At 40.1% G+C, this 21,828-nt stretch overlaps 1 protein-coding gene across 1 annotated transcript in view; it reads left to right on the top strand.

The window, feature by feature from the left end:
- Nucleotides 1-21,330, top strand: part of lrrc4ba (leucine rich repeat containing 4Ba) — a 94,138-nt gene extending 72,808 nt beyond the window's left edge. The window contains exons 2-3 of the mRNA XM_033971589.2: nucleotides 5,966-6,484; nucleotides 17,670-21,330. Of these exons, the coding sequence (XP_033827480.1) occupies nucleotides 6,212-6,484; nucleotides 17,670-19,616 (2,220 nt within the window). The 5' untranslated portion in view covers nucleotides 5,966-6,211 and the 3' untranslated portion in view covers nucleotides 19,617-21,330. The remainder of the gene's footprint in view (nucleotides 1-5,965; nucleotides 6,485-17,669) is intronic.
- Nucleotides 21,331-21,828: the final 498 nt, after the last annotated feature.

The following is a 21,828-nucleotide window of genomic DNA, read 5'->3' as shown; positions in this document are numbered from 1 at the left end:
CTACAGTAACCGCTTTTCCTCCAAACGTTTATATTCGACAGAGCGGCTCCTTCAGCAAACCGCTCACGTACGGCTCGATTTGGGATCGCACCTCCAGCTCCTCTCCTCTCCTGCTCTCTGTCTCTCATTTTTCTCTCTCTCTCTCTCTGTCTTGTCTTGATTTGGGAGCGTGCTTCAGCTCCTCTCTTTCTTTCTTTCCTCCACCTCTCCTTCTGTCCCTCTCTCTCTGCTCAGTATTCATCCATTACTGTAGACCTGATAATTCGCCTCTCTGCCCGCAGCCATACACTCCTCTATCAGATTAATATCCTCCTCATACTCTCTCTCTCTCTCTCTTTCTTTCCCATCTTTTTTCCTCTCCTTCTCTTTTCCGTCTCTGGTTCTCTCAACTCCTCCCCATCTTTCACTGCTCTCTGTGCTCCTCATCCTCTTCCTCTGTCTCCGTCTCACTCTCATGTCTTCTCGACCCACCCTTACCTTTATTATTCCCTCCATCTGCCCTCCCCTCTTTCTCTCTTCCTCCTTCTTTCTCTCCTCCGAGTCTCTCTCTCATCATTAGCATGGGCATCACTAAAGCTGCTCTCGTAGATCTGACTCCCGCTGTCTGGTTCAGCTCACACAATCAAACCTGTTACTGCCGTCTCCCAAACACCACCGAGAGTCACTCTATATCACTCTATACCAGGCGACGGTGGCTCAGTGGGTAGAGCGTTTGCCCACACATTGACCAGTTGTATCGAAAACACCGAGTCGAAAGGCAAAACTCTCGATTTACCGCTCAATGTACGTTCCTACCTATGGTCATGAGCTTTGAGTAACGACCGAAAGAACAAGATCGTGGACACGAACAATCGAAATGAGTTTTACCTGCAGGGTGGTCGGGCGCTCCCGTAGAGATAGGGTGAGGAGCTCGGAGTAGAGCCGCTGCTCCTCCACGTCGACAGGAGCCAACTCGGGCATCTGTGCGAGGAGGTGTTCCGGGCATGTCCCACCAGGGAAGACCCAAGACACGCTGGAGGAACTGTGTCTCTCGGCTGGCCTGGGAACACCTTGGAGTCCCAAATGTAGGGGCTGGAGGAGGTGTCTGGGGTGAGGGAAGTCTGGGCGTCCCTGCTTAGACTCCTGCCCCCGTGACCTGACCCCGGATAAGTGGAAGAAAATGGATGGATTTGAGCTGGCGCATTTATAAAATTGCAAAACATCTCAACAACAGCATTCCTCCGCAAACAACAGTGTCAAAGAGTTTTTCAACGTCTTTTAAAGCTACAATCCGTAACTTTATTGGATTATTCTACCAGCGGGTGGAAGATGTAAGACCCGTTTCCAACCCCCCTCTTTACTGTTGACCTATTGTGCTCGTGTCTGTTCTATAGTTATAATCTAGGACACCTGAACACAACTTAATAAAAGAAACAAGTTCGCTCATTTCCGCGTTAGAAAATGGCGGTGTCCGAGAGTTGTGCAGCTGTCGATCCCTCCTATGGACAGCTGCGCATCTTTGTTATTTCACCGTGCGGTATTTATGAGAAAAGTTCCACAGTACTGATAGATATTTTTTGCTGTGAGGTAACTCCCCCGAGCCCCGTACCTCCACTGTCCCACACAGAGTCTAAACAGTGTTATAAAGCCTCATGTATTATTGGTGAAGCAGACTGCGCCCTCCTCTCTTCTCCTTCTCCAGCCCTGAGCGCCTGATCGCATTAGCATTTCAGTCCCACCGTCTCCACCGCACCCCCGTCTCCACCACACCTCCACACTACCACACCGCCACCACCACAACGCACCCGTATAAGCGCACTGAGCCCCTCCACACCCTCCGCTCAGACGTGCTACGGAAACTCACATTTTGAGATCACTTCAATATTGTTTTTCATCCTGCAAAGTCTTACGTCTGCTCCAAACCACATGCGTTTCCTGACAGAGGATTTCCTGGGGACCTTTAGACTCAAAAGATCCAAGCTGGTTCGTTATAGGTGGATTTGACGAGCGTATGGCAGGTTCTGATGATTCTCTCATTTCTACGCAATTTGGTGGGATAAAACCTGTTGTAAATATAAATTATAGAAGCAATTTGTAAAAGAAATTTTTTTTAAATTGTTGAAAAAATCCAGGAAGTAGAGAGTTCAGTTTTAGAGCGTCCCACGTTGATGACATCACGCTGGGAGAATTCGGTGCAAAATTTTGACACAATTTGCACAAGAAACTGTTTTTTTTCTGATACTTTGAACATGATTTCAACAAAATAAAGGTGTTTTCTTACATTTATATTTGTAAAATCACAATTTCTGTGTTAAGTTGAGTTTTGGTCAAGTGTACAATGGTTGCTAGGTAACAGCTATGCATTTCCCTAAAGTGTGATGTCATCATTTTCAACCAGGAAGTAATGGCCAAACTTGGAAAAATAATTGTAATTTTTTTGTAAAATATAATATAAATTAAAAAAAAATAAATAATAATAATAATAATAATAAATAAAAAAATAAAATAAAAAATAATAATAAAATAAAAAAAATAAAAAAATATAATCTTAAGTGTGTTTTAGTAAAATGAGTAGTCCAACCTGTCATAAGCACATAGATTTAATTGAAAATACGTACGATTGTCATGATTTTTCTCCTGTCTCAGTCTAAAATATTACGCTATAAACTAGTACGTCTAATATCTAAGCTAACAGTAGAGAATGAGAAAGCATTGGTTTTACGCCAGATGCCCCGGAGCGACCCTCTCCTTTTATCCAGACTGAAGCTGGTGGAACTACTTTGACTGATCACTTTGTTTTTCACTTAAAACTGCACTGTGTAACATTTCTAGTGGGGGTTCACCAGCTTGTTTCCATGGAGAAGCTATTACTTTGTCTGCAGTGTTCCATAGGACGCTTTTTAATCTTGCATTTAATCCAATACAGGTGTCATTACTGCCAAAAAGTGACCCTCAAAAATGGGGTGACATCACTTTCAATGCCATACTGTGGAACATTCCAAGCAAAGCAAAAACCTCTCAATGCAGACAAAAAAGGCTAATCCTCTAGGTTAGAATTATTATTAAAATACTGTAAATTTCGGACTAGAAGCCACTACTTTTTTCCCCACGCTTTGAACTCTGCTGCCTATACAACAGTGCAGCTAATTTATAGATTTTTACTGGCTAACGACCACCGGGGGGCGCTCTCTAACAGCAAACGCAAAAGTGAGACAGACGTGGGGAAAGATTATGCGCTAAAGAATACACTAGTTTTGATTTTGAACTGTCATTTTGCGCATAACCACAGGGAACAGGCTTTTCTTTTGTCGTACTAGAATAAAGCGTAATTGCACATCCACTACAGTAGGTGGCAGTTGCGCTCACATTGACATAGTGTGCGCAGGTAGTATTAGCTCTACAGTGTGGGTTTTGCGCACATACACAGCAAAGATCGTGAACACAGCAGTGAACAAAACCCTCAAGAGACACGATGGAAAAATATTTAACAGGGACGAAAAGAAAGGTGCAGATAGACGGAGGTAATGAGATAAACAAAAGTCCCAACATATATTATTATTATTATTATTATTATTATATTATAATATTCCCAACAATCAGTCCATCAGTTGGTAAAAAAATGTGTCTGGTTTAAATAAGGATGCACTTCTTTTTTATACAAATTACAAGGAAATTGATGCATTTTACATATTTTTTGTTACAGATTAAAAAACAATGTTATTAAAGTAATGTTTTGTTGTATGTTGATCTATATTTCTTTGTTTTTATTTGTTTTTGTTTTGTTGTTTTGTAGTACTTTTAACAATTTTATAGACAAATTGTGCTATTATAGTCGCAGCGGAGAGTGGGAGGGGCAATTTTTGTTTTTTCTTGGGGGGATATAACAGAAGATAAATGAGAAGCAGTGTGTTACAGCGCATTTGTAACATGTGACTTATATTCAGGTGCGACTTATATATTTACAAACTTAATTCTCTTTTCAAATTTAGCTGGTGCGACTTATATTCAGGTGCAACTTATATTCAGGTGCGACTTATATATTTACAAACTTAATTCTCTTTTCAAATTTAGCTGGTGCGACTTATATTCAGGTGCAACTTATATTCAGGTGCGACTTATATATTTACAAACTTAATTCTCTTTTCAAATTTAGCAGGTGCGACTTATATATGCACAAACTGAATTTTCTTTTCAAAAAACCTAATTTCAGGTGCGTTCAATAGTCCAAAATTTAAGCTATATAGTTTATTTTCTTTATTACTTCACAAAAGGAGTGGCCAAGTACTCCGTAGCCTTTGTCGTAACACAGACTTGAGACTCTGCAGTAACAGTTCTAGTTTCTCGGGTTTATATCTATGTTTTCTGTAACATATTGACTGGCGCGGTGAAAGACGTCTAATAATAGTGCGTTGTGTTCGGCTCATTTGGCAGATTAAAGCTGCTGTGTTGATTACACGGAGACAGTGACGTGTGAGACGCAGACCTGTCAATCAGAGCCGAAGATAACAAGCTCAGGAACTATTTTAGGGTCTGTGTTTTATCAGACCAGTCAAACACAGACCGAGGAGACGACGAGGGCGGCTCGATTATTAAAGAGATCGACTGTGGTGCGTAGACCCTCGCAGGTGGAGGACATGAAGGAGGAGAGAGCACACGGGACTGGGCAGCACGAGTGGTTTATGTAATCAGGATTTTTTTAACTTGAGTAATTTATGGTGTAGTACAGTGATGCTAACAGTAACAACAACTAGCATGCTAATGTGCACTTCTTGATTATAGCACAATAAGTAGATGCAGACTTTGACAATATATGTGTTGGGGGTAAGACACATTTTGCTTGAATACATCAGAAAAAAAAAAAAAACTTGTACACGGCTTTTACAATGGAGAAGTGAAGTAATGATTTGGACATGTGCACTTTTGTTCAGTATGCGTACATGTGTGTATTTATTGAGTATGTGTATGTGTGTATTTGTTGAGTATGTGTACATATGTGTATTTGTTGAGTATGTGAACATCTGTGTATTTGTTGAGTATATGTACATGTGTCTACTTTATTGAATATGTGTACTTTGGTATATGTACATGTGTGTATTTATTGAGTATGTGTGTGTTTGTTGAGTATGTATACATATGTGTATTTGTTGAGTATGTGGACATCTGTGTACTTTGTGGATTATGTGTACTTTGTTGGGTATATGTACATTGTAGAGTATGTGTACATGTGTGTATTTGTTGAGTATGTGTACATGTGTGTACTTTGTTGAGTATGTGTACTTTGTTTGGTATGTGTACATGTGTGTACTTTGTTGAGTATGTGTACATGTGTGTTTTTGTTGAGTATATGTACGTGTGTGTATGAGTTTGTGTATAGGTGGACGATAATAATTGAATCTTTATCGCTCTCTTTCACTTTACATATTGTATAAGGTAAACTACTACGACAGATATTGCAACCTCTGCTTTAAATCAAAATAAAATCTATTTCTACGTTTATTCCTCTATAATAAATCTATTGTGCTTGTGTGTCGCTCTATAACTATAATCTATGACACTCGTGGATCATTATGTTATTATTTGCAACTAAAACAACTTAATAAAAGAAACGCGCTCGCTGACTTCCACGTTAGAAAACTGCAGTGTTGGCGCCTCCTATGGGTAGCTGCACATTACACTAGTTAGCTGATTTTTTTTTCCATTTGTACCAAAATAACTACCCGACAGAGACAAATCCTACACGTATCACAGTTTAAGAAAATAAAATTGGAGAAGGAAGTAAGTACGTCACATTGGGCGTGTACAGGTGGAGGTGAAAACTGGTGTTGATCGGGAAAATGGCGATTAAATATTCCTCAAACGTGCACGAATCACTCCAAATACGACTTCAGATGGGTAAAAACAACTATGACATGGTTAAAAAGTTATAAGTTATAAGAAAATTTATAAAAGTCATATTTTAATCAACATCTTTCCTTGTTTCTTACAGCGACTCCTGGACTCCTCGTCGGCTCCAAACCCAACCATCGGACTTACAAACAGGAATACCGTCTCTTCCCTGTGATTTTCCCCAGACGTGTGGATTAATTTCATCCCTGGATTATTTTTGAGGATGTTTTCAAACCTCTCCCCTCTTCTTCACTGGACGTCCCATTAGGAGTGTGTTGTTTTCTCGCCCCAGTGCTGCCCTCTTCTGTCCATTCGGATTACAGGGTAGGGACATGTTCCATTTACCATGCGCACCAGCACGTTGACCTGCCTGCCCGGCCCCGCCCCCCTGCTATTTCTACTGGCCCATCTCTTCTCGGGGCTCCTCCTGCTTCCCGGTCCCGAGTCGGTGGGGGGTACAGGCTCCTCCCCCTCTGCGTCGAGCCAGTCGTGTCCCACCTTGTGCACGTGCTCAAACCAGGCCAGCCGGGTCATCTGCACGCGCCAGAGTTTGATCCAGGTCCCGCAGAGCATCTCGGTCAACACCAGATACCTCAACCTGCAGGAGAACTCCATACAGGTAAATTCACGTCACAAAATCACGTTTAGACCATCAAACACGGCATCGTTTTGATATAAAATGCAATACCAAAGATGAAAAATGCTGTAACTGCTAGCCAAACGAAGCTCATTGACGCTAGCGGTTACAGCGGCTAATCTGCAACCAGCGACCATATTTGGAAATGTGAGCGCAAAAACCAAAGAGCCAATCAGGAGCGAGGCTGTTGAAAGTACTTCCCGCCTCTTCCCGTTTGTACACTTGGTTTGGCAAAGGGTGTGCGCCTAGCAACGTGGCTGTCACTCAACCTGTTGCTAACGCTAGCGGGAAAACATTCACTGGATTGGTCTATTATTCATGTTCATATCTTAATTTAGGGATAAAATAGTGAAGTAAAAATATGAGGATCATGTAGAATATTTTAAGACCAAAAGGATGAGTTTGTTTTCGATTTTAAATGACATAAATGTGGCAACAGTGTGTCTCCAGATAATCAAATTAAATATTGTTTTTACTGATAACAATTTTCTGATCTATATTAATATTGTTGTTTCCTCATCACAAACAGACCTGGAGTTGTGTTTTGTTTCACTCACATGTTTAACACACAATACTCATATTTAGGCTGAGTTCTTCTCTCAAACAGAAAACACTCTGTTCCACCTTGTGATGTCATCATGTGGTAATACAGGAAGTGCTCCACTGTGTTTTTAAACTCCACACATCTTCATTAGAATCATTTGGAATATTTCAGCCCTGGAATTGCCAATCTCTGTTGAAACAAAGATAAAAAAAAAAAATAGCTGTTAACTTGAAAACTACCACTTCATGACCTCACAAGGTGGAACAGAGCATTTTGAGCTTTGTAGATGTGACAGACTAATAATAAAGTGTTACTCAAACATGTGTGAATGAAAAAAACACAAGTCCAGGTCTGTTTTTGATGACGTAACAATATTATAACATGGTTTAAAGCTCACAGGGGTCTATTTTGTGTAATATAGGACTTTTAAAGGAGCATTAAGTATCTTTTCAAAACGAGTGCGCCTACTTGTCTCCATGGGGCCGTTATTTTGGCTGAAATGTTCCACAGTATGGCATAGAACACTTAAGTTATGCGAACTGTCTTAAAATTTACATTAACATAAAAAAATATACTCAATTAGTCAAATAGTACTAGAGTTGCTTTCACTTCATAACTTTTTCCACGTATTTAAACTTTCTGCCCTTTTAACTTTCCGTGGCCTGCTTGTCTCCATGGAAACCATCCCCCAGAAAAGCTACATGGTGCTCCTCTAAGTAATACGACTTAAAACTATTACACATATTGACTACTCCACTTTTGATTCATGGATTTCAGCTCGCGTTTACATTTTTTTTTTAACCATTTAAAAGCTATATTTTGATTTAAAGCTGCACTACGTAACTTTTATGCTTCTCTCCATGTTGTTAAAATGATCTATGCTGCATTTATTCAATTACAGGTATTTTCATCGCTCAAAAATCCATTATTACAGTAGCAAAGCAATGACATCTCCGTATGAGCGCGCAATATGACAGCCCCTCCACTCAAAAAGTTACAGAACACACCTTTAAATTGTTAGTTGCTACGACAACAGCCCTCGTTTTTATCATTCGACTGAACACGCCACTTGTTGCTGCAGCTCTATAGTAACTTTCATATGGAAGAACCACAGTTGCGCAGTGATAATGTCGACAACGGCTCAGGCCCCGGAACAACTAAAGTATATATTATAGACCAAAGTGTGTTATTTTTCACCCGAGCGCTGGCTTCGTTTTGCATTAGCGCTCCGTCTGCGGTCCCTCGGCGCAGGTTTGAGGCCTTACCTGTGAAAGGGAGCATCATTTAAGCACAATCCTCCGTATTAAACGCACAAAGAGCCGCCGTAAAAAACCCACCACTAGGATTCATTTTACCGTTGGCTTTTTACGGTAATTGGATCTATCCTGGTGATGCTGACAGCGCTTTGTTCTTGGGCCATTTTTCATATTCATTTGAGAGCGTTGAATGCAGAGAGCAGGTTTGCTAAACGTGGTTAGATCAGCTTAGATCAGAGTCAAAGCAGTGTCCTTATGTCCTCTAAGGAAACGCCACATTAAAGGACCTCTACCACATTTTTCCTTGTATTTGAGCAAAACGTGTCCTGCCCCAGTACAGATATATTGTATTAGCTCATTAATTAGCTCCTGAGGTCAAAATAAAACCGCTGTGTGTTTTATGGCCTGGTAAGCAAAGTGCGTGGTTAGCATACTAGTTGTTCTCAGCCAAAACAATGCTCTGATCTCGTGGTGTTCTCTCTGCATCTAATTATTAAGTTTTTTATTGTCTGATAAGCAGGGAGTGCGTTGTTAGCATGCTAGTTATTCCCAGTACAGATTTATTGTCTGATAAGCAGGAAATGCGTGGTTAGTATGCTAGCTCTTCTTAGCCAAAACTCTGCTCTGGTCTTGTGGTGTGCAGTTTACATCTAATTACTATATATGTTTTACTGTCTTATAAGCAGGGAGTGTGTTGTTAGCATGCTAGTTATTGCCAGTACAGATTTATTGTCTGATAAGCAGGGAGTGAGTGGTTAGCATGCTAGTTGTGTTTAGCCAAAACTATGCGCTGGTCTCAGGGTGTGCAGTTTGCATCTAATTACTGTGTATGTTTTACTGTCTGATAAGCAGGGAGTGTGTTGTTCACATGCTAGTTGTTGCCAGTTCAGCTTTATTGTCTGATAAGCAGGGAGTGAGGGGTTAGCATGCTATTTGTTCTCAGCCAAAACTATGCTCTGATCTCGTGGTGTGTTGTTCGCATCTAATTTTAATCTGTTTTAGTGTCTGATAAGCAGGAAGTGAGTGGTTAGCATGCTATTTTTTTTTTGCCAAAACTCCTCTCTGGTCTTGCGGTGTGTTGTCTGCATCTAATTATAATCTGTCTTAATGTTTGATAAGCAGGGAGTGTGTGGTTAGCGTGCTAGTTGTTCTTAGACCGGTCATTAAGAGTTATGAAAAGCACTTAAAAAGTCATCATGGTGAATCATTAGGATGCTCTGAATGCATAAGATAAACGAGGAATAACTTTCGAGCACTATAAACCGTTTAAAATGAACTAGTTCTGTTTTCCACGTCGTTAAGAAGGTAAAAAATCAGGTACAGCTCCTTTAAAACAACAATAATCTCTCAAATCCAAAAATAAACTTAACACAAGATCAGAACTGAACCAGGGTCAAACCAGGTCTGGCCCCAGAGGCCTCATGACTTGGCCTGTGCAGACTCCCTTCAGTCTAAACAGAGCTACGGAAGCCTTCAAGAGACAAAATAAAAATAACGTCTGCCTCTTCTGATTAGCTCTGTGTATCTGCCGCCGCCGCTGCCACCGCTCTTGGAATAATTGAAAATCTAAAAATGTTTTATCACCTGAAGGCATCCTAGATTTCTTATGTTTTTACCTCCTCTGAGTAAAGCCTTAACAATGACCCTCCTTCTTTCTTTATCTCTCCCTCCATATCTCCATCCCTCCATTCCCTCTAACCATCCTCGATTCCTCTTTGTCTCTTTAACATCCTTTGTACTTCTCCCTTTCCCCTCTCTTACTCTTGGTTCTTAAATCTCTCTCTCGCTTCCCTCATTACCCTTTTCTGTTTATCCCTCCATCTCCACCACCCCCTCTCTCTCTCTCTCACTCCTTTCCCCTGTCTCCATCCTTTTTCCTCCCCATCTTTGTCTCTCTCTACCCTCTTCTGTTTACCCCTCCGTCCTCTCCCTCTCCATCTTTTGACCCTAATTTCTTATCCCTGTCTCCCTCGTTTCTTTCTCCTCCTTTCTCTTTCTTGCTCTCCCCGCTCTAAACCCTTCTTTCTATCCCTCCACCCATCTCTCCCTCTCTATCCTACTCTTTTCCCTCCTTCCTGCTCTTAAAGGTCCTATATTATGCAAAACAGACTTATGCAATAATGTTGTTACCTCTTGAAAAACCTGCAGTTGTTTTTTGTTTCATTCACACACGTTTGAGTTTGAGTAACACTTTGCTGCTCTGTTCCACCTTGTGATGTCACGAGGTGGTAGTTTTCAAGTTAACATCTACCTTTTACCTTTAGTTCAGCAGATATAGGCGACTCCAGGGGCTGAAATCATCAAAATGATTCTAGTGAAGATGTATGACGTATAAAAACACAGTGGAGCACTTCCTGTATTACCACTTGATGACATCACAAGGTGGAACAGAGTGTTTTATGTTTGAGAGAAAAACTCAGCCTGAATACGCAGGGTTTGTGCGTTTTAAACATGTGTGAATGAAACAAAACACAACTCTAGGTATATTTTTGACGAGGAAACAACTTAAAGCTCACAAGAGTCAATTTTGTGTAATATAAGACTAGAAAATTTGAATATAAAAAGTGTCATTGCTAACATGAGCGCACACTCTCACATTTAACCGTACATGTATAACTTAGCTGTAGTCTCCTCTGGTGCGTGTAAATCATGGACAGATATAACACAGTAGCTCTGAGTCCACAGCTGGTTCCTGCAGCCTCCTTATATGTACAGGACTCTGTTTAAAGAGGGAAACAGGGACGTAATCAGTTAAAATAATACAAAATACGTCTGTTGTCTGCTCCTGCATTTCTAAAAACACAGTAACAACTCCTATTTCTATTGTACTGCTGTCACTCCTGTACAGTGAGCAGGTTTAAAGCAACAGTACTTGATTTTCACTGTTTACTCCAGATTATCAGACAATAAAACGCATTATAATTAGATGCGGACAGTGCACTGCGGATTTATTTTACATTTTTTTGGTAAAATAACACAAAATTATCTGGCAGAAAATGAACAGCAAAATCTCTGTAATTCTTTAAAGTATTCTGCAAATTTCATTCAGGAGAAAAACTTAAGCGCTAATAACTTTAAACTGCCTTTTTTGTAAAACACATAAGACTGTTCAGTTCCAGTCAAATTAAGTTCATTGAGGCTAGTGGTATCATAGCAACCAAAGAGCCAATCTAGAGCCATGTTGTTGAAGGCAACGCCCCTCCAGCTCTATCAACTCTGGCTCCAATTCACTTTCTATTGAAAAACTATCGCCCCTCTCTCTGTATCTACTGCAGTCAGACTCGTCATTTTGGTCTTAAAATGTTCGTATTAACCGTTATTGTGTTTGTCGCTCTAGATATGAACATTAATAACAGACAAATCCGGCGTCTTCTTTCCCTGAGGTCGCGCCCGTTAGCATTAGCAACAAGTTAAAGGCTACGCAAGTTTATTTGTACAGTATAGCGCAATTCGTACACAAGGTAATTCAAAGTGCTTTACAGAATAAGAAAGACGTTAAAATCACAATACAACAAATCAAAACATAAACTATCACAAATAATCATCATAAAATTAACATTAAAGGAGAAAAGAAGCATAATCAGGAGCACCGTAGAAGAGCATTATCTGAAAGTCTGAAAACCTTTTACAGCTAAAAGTTAAAGCGACGGTGATTCGTTAACGCAGGGTTAGTTTTATCAATAGTCTTTGATCGTCCTGGTGCAGGTGCAAGGCTCTGCTCAAAGGCGTTTCCTGTTTCTGCAATGCGTCCATGTCAGGAAATACTGAACATTCTGTAAAATAAAAATAAAAAAACAGAACAGTTCTTTATAATAACAGTTTCAAGTCCAGCTGAATTATGAAGCGTATGTGCAGTAGATTTATGGAAATTCACAGTAAAAGCAAATTACAGCGAAATCCTTCAATATATACAATAAAAAGTTCTGTTTTTTCTGTTTAAGGACATTTCTTATAGTGAAGAGCTGTTTATACGATGCATCTGTACTAGACCATAGACTGTATAAAGACGTGGACTAAGTGAGTGTGACGTCACCCATGGCGTTCAGCTCCAGCCAAATGACGCTCACTGAGGCTAGCGGTTACAGGGCGAATTTGGAGCCGAGTGTCATATTTGGAAGTCCAACCGCAAGTATCATAGCAACCAAAGAGCCAATCCAAAGTGAGGCTGTTGAAGGTAACAACCCTTCCCGCCCGCACCATTGGTTAGGAATGAAGCGGATACTTAGCGACGCTGTCAATCAAACCTGTTGCTATGTTCATATCTTGAATCGCAGACAAAATAGTGAAATAAAAACACCAGGTTCATGTAGAGCGGGTTAATACAAACATTTTAAGAGCAAAATGACAAGGCTGACAGCAGCAGTTACAGAAAAAGGGGCGACAATTTTTCAATGTAAAGTGAATTGGAGCCAGAGTCGATGGAGCAAGAAGTGGGCCCATGATCACTTCCTATTTGTAACGCGGCAGCTAGCACGTTAGCTTTGTCTATTTATATATACAGTCTATGAGCAAGACACATTTTGCTCAAATACATAGAAAAAAACAGGAACTGGTACAGGAACAATCAGTGAATGTATTTTTATTCTTACACGTGTCTCAGCCGTGTTGCCAAGAGTTCAAACATGAAAAAAACAATCTGAATACATCTCGGAATAGGACCTAGTTTTATTAAACATGCCCCTTAACCGAGAAAGAAAGACACACTCAGTAATAATTAGACAACCATCTGCCACGGCAATTTTCCAACAATATGACAAAACGTCTATTTTTTATTTTTTGTTTTTTTTCTCCTCATACTCATCGTTTGCAATTTTAATTTATATATTTCTATAGTTTTCAATTTTTTTTTATTTTTATTTTTTATATATATACACGTTTCAAGTGAACAATTGAGGTTTTTAATACAATATCACATCTGTTAGGAAGAAGTTATCTGTTTCTAATCTGTTTTTTTCCCTTCCTTTAATAAATATACAAGAAGTACAATTAAGAGTTATTAAAACAGTTATTAAAATGCTAAATTAAAATTACGTGGTCTTGTGACTGTTGGAAAATAGTTCTATCTCCCTCCACCGTCCTCTCATCCAAAAGGAAAGTTTGAATTCGCACTGAGCCTCTTAGTGTCCAGAGATAGACACGATCTCAAGATGGCAGCACTGAGCATAGACTGTATATATAAATGGACATAGCTAACCTGCTAACCGCTGCGTTCCAAATAGGAAGTGATCAGGAGTGCACTTCCAGCTCCATCGACTGTGGCTCCAGTTCACTTTCTATTGAAAAACTGTCGCCTCTCTCTGTACCTGCTGCTGTCAGACTCGTCATTTTGCTCTTAAAATGTTTGTATTAACCCGCTCTACATGATCCTGGTGTTTTTATTTCACTATTGTGTCTGTAAATCAACATATGAGCATTAATATCAGACAAATTAGGTGCTTTCTTTCCCCTTGATCACTCCCGCTAGCGTTAGCAACAGGTTTGATTGACAGCGGGCGGAAAGGAGCTCTCCGGAGGTTCCTGCGCCTCCTTTTTATCTATTGTGGCCTTTTTATTGTTACATGTTATATACGTGCAAAATAAATAAACAAATAAATAATCATCTGCAGTGGTTGGTTTGCAAAATTTAAAGAGGGGGATTTATGCAATTTTTTTATTTTTTTTTATTAATTTTTTTTAGCTCTCTACCATGTTATAATTATGTTCCCTCATCAAAAACATGCCTGGAGAGAGTTTTAGACGTCATCCATGCATGTTTGAGTAATTTAGCGATCTCTCCTGAGCCCTATCCGCTGCACGCTGATTGTGTTGTGATAGCGCTCTGAAGGGGAAGTGACTTAACACAGAGAGCAGAGAGAGGGCAAACTCAGAGCGCCAAAAACGAAATAGAAACTTAAAAAACAAAAAGGTATATGTTATCGTATAAATTTTGCATTTTCAAAGCAACAAAAGGAAACATGGTGATCTAAATATGTCATGTTTTAGCAGTTAACACCCCGTAGAAGTAAAATACCCGTTCTTTAAAGAAACTTGTTACCGTGTTATAATCGTTTCTTATTTACCCACTCAGACAGTGATTCACTTATGTCTGAGTGATCTTTATTCTCCTGCATTCAAAACGTCTATGCTCCAGTACCGCCGTTGGTACACGCCCACTGCTGTGTACTTCATTCTTTTCTTTATCTTTATTTATACAGGGGAACCCCACGAGAGCACTTGAGCTCTTTTTTTATGGGCGCCCTGTTTAAAATACAATACAAGCAGAAACACGAGCAAAGCAAGTCCAACAAGTCTATATAAAACATCACAAACAGGTGCAGGTGTGCGTATAAAAGTTTGTTACCAGATTATTTGCAATTGTGTCACCAAAATTTGCTTTTCTTTGGGGTCCCATTTTGGTGAAGCCACTTTCTTGTCTCAGTTTTGGTCATTCGATCTGTTATCAAATGTTTCCATATCAATGATTAACAAGCAGGTGAGGTATTCTTGCAGTTTTTGAAGTCGTCTTTTATAGAAACGTTTCATAAAGTGCTGTTTTCTTCTAATAAACTGTGACGGCCAACCCACTTTTCCACAGAGAACAGCGACGGGGTTCAAATCCATCACCTGTTATAAAAACTTCGTTCCTCAGTTTTATTTTCTTAATCTGCAATTTCCAGACTTATTTCTTTTATTAAACTGTTTTAGATCAATATTAGGTTTTAAAATGTCCAAAATATAATATAATGATCCCCTGTTGGCATAGACTATAACTAGATAACAGAAAAAGCGCAGTACGTCTTCTTCTTCTCTAAGCCAGACACATTTGTACGAGATTGTTGAATTTATTTTAGTTTCATTTTCCTCTGAACCATATGATTATCTATATTAATTTTGATACTGAAATTACCCAACATGCACAGCTCGCTTTTCCGCAGACCTGCACAAATGAAGTTTATCTGAGGACATTAAAGTGTAATATTCTGGTGAAGGCAGCTGTTCTGAGTCAGGAGGGCCATAAAAACATAAGAGTGCAGGACTGGGACTGGTTTACTGCATAATGAGCCTAAATAGTAAACGAGTACAATTAGAGAAGCCGCGAGAACCATCTGATGCTATCTAATGTTATGCTAGTTTTACAAGCTTTAAAATGAATAATTCATCTTTATGCTTTGTTTATTTTTAACACACTTTTCTTGATTTTTAAGTGTTGAATAATTGAAACGGTAAGTTTTCAGCTGTTCAGCTCCTGTTTGGAGTTTACATTCACTTGGGTGTAGCAGATGCTGCAGACTGAAGGCTCATTTATGATCTATGTTCTCGACACATTTGGATACACATGGAGTACATGAAGTAAAATAAAATCTGGAAGATGAACAAAGATGGCGTTGGGTTGTTTCAGTGGCCTGAGCTCATTGGCGCAAAATGCTACAAAAGATTTTTTCTTCCACATCACTTCCTGAGATTGGCCTAGCGCTGCGCACCATCAGAAACATACACCATGTGATCAGGTTTGACCAATCAGAGCGGGAGCTGCCAGAGCTGAGCTAGTGTGGGCTCAGAGCAGGGCTACGCTCAATCTTACAAAGTCGGATTTTAGGCGCATGGAGGAAGTGTTCATGTTCATGTTGTAGAAATACAGAAGAGTGAGAGCCGTGGATGCCCTGTCAGCCGAACACGGGCAGTTTGAATTCCCCCAAACATGCATTGTGCTCTATGGGAGAATTCTTTCTGGGCCGGAGCTCCTGGGAGCTGCAGTACCTATAGAAACACACGGAGGCTTCTGTCTGTCTGTTGTTCTGTCTGTATTTCCGTCCATCTCTGGAGAACATGTGGAATGGAAGGATCAGTACATGAGCTAACCACTAGGGACAGTAGTGAACACAGCTCAACAGTGGAAGCTAAACTTTTAAAAAGTGACTAGAATGAACTGAAAAAACAAAAAATAAATCATCCTTTTCTTGGCTCCTTTCCAACAGATGCGATCTAAAACCTGCATGGATCTATCATAATAACTGGATATGACACTCCCCGTCTGACCCAGGGTAGATCGACTACTGGCCGCTCCATAAGTGCTGCAGCTCCCAGGAGCTTGGGCCCACAAAGAATTCTCCCAAAGACACAATGCAATTTTTAGGAATTCAAACTGCCCGTGTCCTGACAGGTTTCACAAAGGTCAGAATTTGTACAGATTCTTCTCTATTTTCACAACATGAAGATTTAAAACATTTTAAATCTTCAAAGTGCCTAAAAGTTAGCTTTGTAAACTTTAGCCCCGCTCTGAGCTCGTGTTAGCTCCGCTCTAGCAGCTGTCGCTCTGACTCTGATATGGTGCAGCTCCTACTGAGGAAGTAATGCAGAAGAAACACTTCCACCAGCTCCTCTGGTGGGACTCCTGCCAAGAAACATAGTCCTTCCAGCGTGTCCTGGGTCTTCCCCCCTCCCAGGGCTTAAATTAAATTGAATCTTGTTATTGTGCCTCTTTTTTTTTTTTTTTACTTTATTTGACTTAGATAAATCATGTAACTACTAATCACTTGCTGGTGATGAAAGTGCAGTTTTCTTCCTCCACTGGCAGATTAAAAGAAATAAAACATTGAAACTAGTTGGAAATGTTTCAGAGTAGTTCAAGTAATGTACATCTGTTTAGTACATTTATCAAAACAATAATTATTTATAAAATATATAAATAGTAATTCATTCAAGCTCGTCTCTATGGAGATATTATTGTTTTGTCTGGATTGTTACACAGAATGGCATTAAACTTACCTATGTAACCTCTTCATTTAAAAGTGTTTTTTCATCACTAAAAATACCTTGACAAACTTCTCAGCAGTGCTCTACAGTAGAAAGGTTGCATAGTGAACCTTTATAGATATTACTGATCTACATTTGTTTAAAGTTTCCTCATCACAAACAGACCTGGAGCTGTGTTTTGTTTCATTGACACATGTTTAACACACAAATCCTGCATATTTAGGCTCTTTCTCTCAAACAGAAAACACTCTGTTCCACCTTGTGATGTCATCATGTGGTAATACAGGAAGTGCTCCACCAGGTTTTTAAACTCCATACACTTCCACTTGAATCATTTGGATGATTTTAGCTCTGGAATGGCCTGTCTCTACTGAATAAAAAGGTAAAACGTAACTGTTAACTTGAAAACTACTGCTTCATTACCTGAAAATGTGGAACTGAGAATTTTAAGCTTTGGAGATGTTACAGACTAATAATAAAGAGTTACTCAATCATGTGTGAATGAAACAAACACAGCTCCAGTTTGTTTTTGATGAGGTAATAACATTCCAACATGGGTAAAAGCTCACAAAAGTCAATTTTGCATCATAAACAATCTTTAACCAACCTCTCTGTTTTCTGTTTCTCGTCGCAGGTGATCAAGTCGGACACATTCAAACACCTGCGGCACCTGGAGATCCTTCAACTGTCCAAGAACCAGATCCGTCAGATTGAAGTGGGCGCGTTCAATGGCCTCCCCAACCTCAACACGCTGGAGCTCTTCGACAACCGACTCACCCTGGTGCCCTCCCACGCCTTCGAGTACCTCAGCAAACTCCGTGAGCTCTGGCTACGCAACAACCCGATCGAAACACTGCCCGGCTACGCTTTCCAGCGCGTGCCCTCCCTCCGCAGACTAGACTTGGGCGAACTCAAAAAACTGGATTTCATTTCAGACGCCGCATTTGTCGGTCTGGTCAATCTACGGTATCTGAATCTCGGAATGTGCGGACTAAAAGACATTCCCAAACTGACCGCCCTGGTGAGACTGGAGGAGCTGGAGCTTTCTGGAAATCGCTTGGAAATTATCCGACCTGGTTCATTTCAAGGCTTGATTGCTTTGCGTAAACTGTGGCTGATGCATTCACAAGTTTCTGTCATAGAACGCAACGCATTTGATGATCTTAAAAACCTGGAGGAGCTTAATCTATCCCATAATTCCTTGCATTCTTTGCCTCACGATCTCTTCACGCCGTTACACCAACTTGAGCGTGTACATTTGAATCACAATCCATGGGTGTGCAACTGCGACATACTTTGGCTCAGCTGGTGGCTTAAAGAAACCGTTCCGAGCAATACCACATGTTGCGCACGATGTCACGCGCCGCCATTTTTGAAGGGGAAGTATATAGGCGAGTTGGATCAGAGCCACTTTACATGCTACGCTCCCGTTATTGTCGAACCACCAACCGATCTAAACGTTACCGAAGGGATGGCCGCCGAGCTAAAGTGCCGTACAAGCACGTCGACAACTTCTGTCAACTGGATTACGCCAAACGGTACCCTAATGACCCACGGTTCGTATAAAGTCCGGATATCCGTCCTACACGATGGCACGCTTAACTTCACGAATGTTACTCTACGCGATACCGGACAGTACACGTGCATGGTAACCAACGCCGCGGGTAACACTACGGCAACCGCGGTTCTCAACGTAACCGCGGCGGATGCTAGTGTCAATTATACATATTTCACCACGGTAACGGTTGAAACCATGGAGACGAACGGAGAGGAGGAACCAGCGCGGGTGGTTATCAATGAAACGTTAATTCGCATACACCCTGGTCCGACATCTTCTGGAAATTTTATCCCAGACGGCGTCCCGACTACTGTCTCTTCTCTATCCGCGGGTTGGTCCTCCTTATCCCCGAAAGCTACGCGCCCTACATTCACCGTCCCAATCACAGAACCGGGATATTCCGGCTTGGATGACGTTATGAAAACCACAAAAATAATAATCGGTTGCTTTGTCGCGATAACCTTCATGGCTGCGGTGATGCTAGTGGTTTTTTACAAGTTGAGAAAGCAACATCAGCTACATAAGCACCACGGTCCGGCTAGAGCCATCGAAATTATCAATGTTGAGGATGAGCTAGGGGCCGGAGCTAGCGGAAGGGGTAGCGGCATTTCCGGGGGGTCGACCATATCGCAGAGTGGTAGTAGCGGGATAGGAGGTGGGCAGAGTTTAAGGCTACACCATCCGGAAATCGTCAACTTACCAAATCTGGCGCGAACGGAGCATATGAATCACTATTACAAAACGCACCATTTTAACAATAATATGATGAGCCTCGGGATGGGCTCTGGTTTGAATAACAACAACAACCCATCCCCTTGTTCGCAGGCACAGTCCATATCGTGCACCCAAATTCCAACTTCGATGGGAGGAGGGATTCCCACTTGCGGGACCCTTCCCACCCCGGTCCCGTTGCCTCAGCTGGGCCTACACAGTTCGCTGAAAGGCCTCATGGGTAAAGGCCAGAACGAACCACTACTTTTTAAAAGCGGTTCGAAAGAAAATGTACAAGAGACTCAAATCTAAATTCGAAAAATGTTTTTGAGGGACTGGTTGTAGCTAATTGAAAAGGATTCAACGTGTATTTTTCCCATCACTAAATTGTTGATGAGAAGAAACGACCAGAAAGAGGAAGTAAGACCAGCTTGGGTATTATGTAAACGCCACAATCATTCAGTTACATGTACAATCTGTTGCAATCACTGTTTGCCAAAGTCGGACGAAAACCAAGCCAATTTTTATCATCTGTGACCACAATATCAAGAAAAAGCTATGAGCGATGCTATCTGAATTACAATATATCCACTCAGTGTATATATTTGGAGAAAGACTTAATAATGTTTGCTATAATGTTTTGGCAAGGACACTGCATAACTAATGATGCTTCGAGGAATGCGTTTCTGACCTGGATTTTCATAACAGGACAACAAATCACTTTTTCAACTTTTTTCACCCATTTTGTGGCTACTGTCTTCTTCTGATGGAAAATGCAATGGACAACGGAAAGCTATATTGATATAAAAGGACAGAAAGTACATATTATATATACCGTAAATATATTTTCATTCAAAGAAGTAAATTATAAAAAATTATAAAGTCTTTAATGAGCTTTGGGGACATCTGAAGAATATATACAAAAGAGAGGTATTACGTGGTGGCCCGCCTTTGCGATTTTTCAACATGGCCGCTCTGACTGTGCTGCTAAAGACATACAGTATTTTCAGGGGATTGAGGAAAAGCTAAAACAAAAAAAATAAATAATACGGGATATATATGTAAACGTACGGGAGTGAAAGTATTTTGTTCTATTTTGTAGCCATGCAAAATGTTTTTCGTCTGCTGTTGACAAGGAAGAAATGGGATTACGGATTATACAACTTTGAATCAGGATGTAACTTTGCTAGTGTTAATAATAGCAAGGAAAGCTAATAGCGCTATGGAAAGCTAGCGGTACGGGAAGCTACCGGTACAGAACGCTAGCAGTAAAGAAAGCTAGCGGTACAGAAAGCTATCTGTTTTCGTCAATAAAATCAGTATTCGAATTGGACAAGACAACAACACAATGCTACCACTATTAGCGTTAAGCTAGCTGCTATTGTTAACACTAGTGCCTATGAATGATTGGAAAACCCACCTCTTTTCATTGTTAAAGATGGTTTTATAGAGTTTTGCAGTTAACGGACCTCAAAGGACAAAAAGGATGCTGTCAGAACTCCACACCGCAAAACAGGAAATAAAATTCAAAATGGCTTCCTCTGTCCTCAACACGCAGAAATTGGATTGAGGAAAAACTTTTGGACAAAGACTTATCATTGACAGAGGAATAATTCACAGCTGTATTTCCGTGTTTTTCGTGTGCGATTGGATCTGTGTGGAGGAAGAGAGACATTGCCATTTTGACGAAGGTAAGCTAACGTTCGCTTTTCAGAGAGACTTGAAGTGCAGTCGTGAATATTTTTTATCCTGAAGACAAGTTAATGAAAAAATATAGAAACTTATAGATCACTTTTGAAAAAATTAAACTACTCTAAGTGTTTTTTTATTTTATTTTTGGGGATTTTTATCTAGTTTGGATTTAATTTTTGTTCATTTTTTATTTTCAAATCAAGTGTTACCTTTATTGTAATTGTTATTATGATTAGCTCACTACACTGGTTATCATTATGAGAGCTTTTCTGTTAGAGAGGTCACAATGAACATTAAAAAACCTGGCACATAAAATGGCAGTGAAAGTCTGTGGAAAAACTGCTGTCTTGAGTTTTTATTTATGTATATTTATTTTTTTATTTTAGTATAATCCTGCTTAGGGGTGTCACAGTTGCCTTTGAGTGGGTTTTAGAGCAGTTCTTGAGAATACTTTTAGACTGTACAGGGTAAATGCTAAATGCTAACATTTATTTTAGCTACGCACGATAATGTTAGATTCAACAGCTGAATACTTGTTTCTTTCCAGTCCTTAAAAATTGGGTATTTTACTTCTATGGTGTATTAACTAGTAAGACATAACATATTTAGATCATTATGTTATTTTTTATTGTTTTAAAAATGCTATATTTGCCGAAAAGAGGTTCAAGAGATTCAAAGCTTTTATTGTCATATGCACAGTAAGAAAAATGTTTCCCTATGCAATGAAATTCTTACTTTGCTGCCCACACTGGATGCCAAAGTATATAACAAAAAATATATATATAAATAAGGCATAAAATAGACAAATAATGAGATAAAGAGAGGCATATAA

This window comes from Periophthalmus magnuspinnatus, chromosome 8 (genome assembly GCF_009829125.3).
Source record: "Periophthalmus magnuspinnatus isolate fPerMag1 chromosome 8, fPerMag1.2.pri, whole genome shotgun sequence".
Taxonomy (NCBI): domain Eukaryota; kingdom Metazoa; phylum Chordata; class Actinopteri; order Gobiiformes; family Gobiidae; genus Periophthalmus; species Periophthalmus magnuspinnatus.
This window is presented reverse-complemented; position numbering and strand designations above follow the sequence as displayed.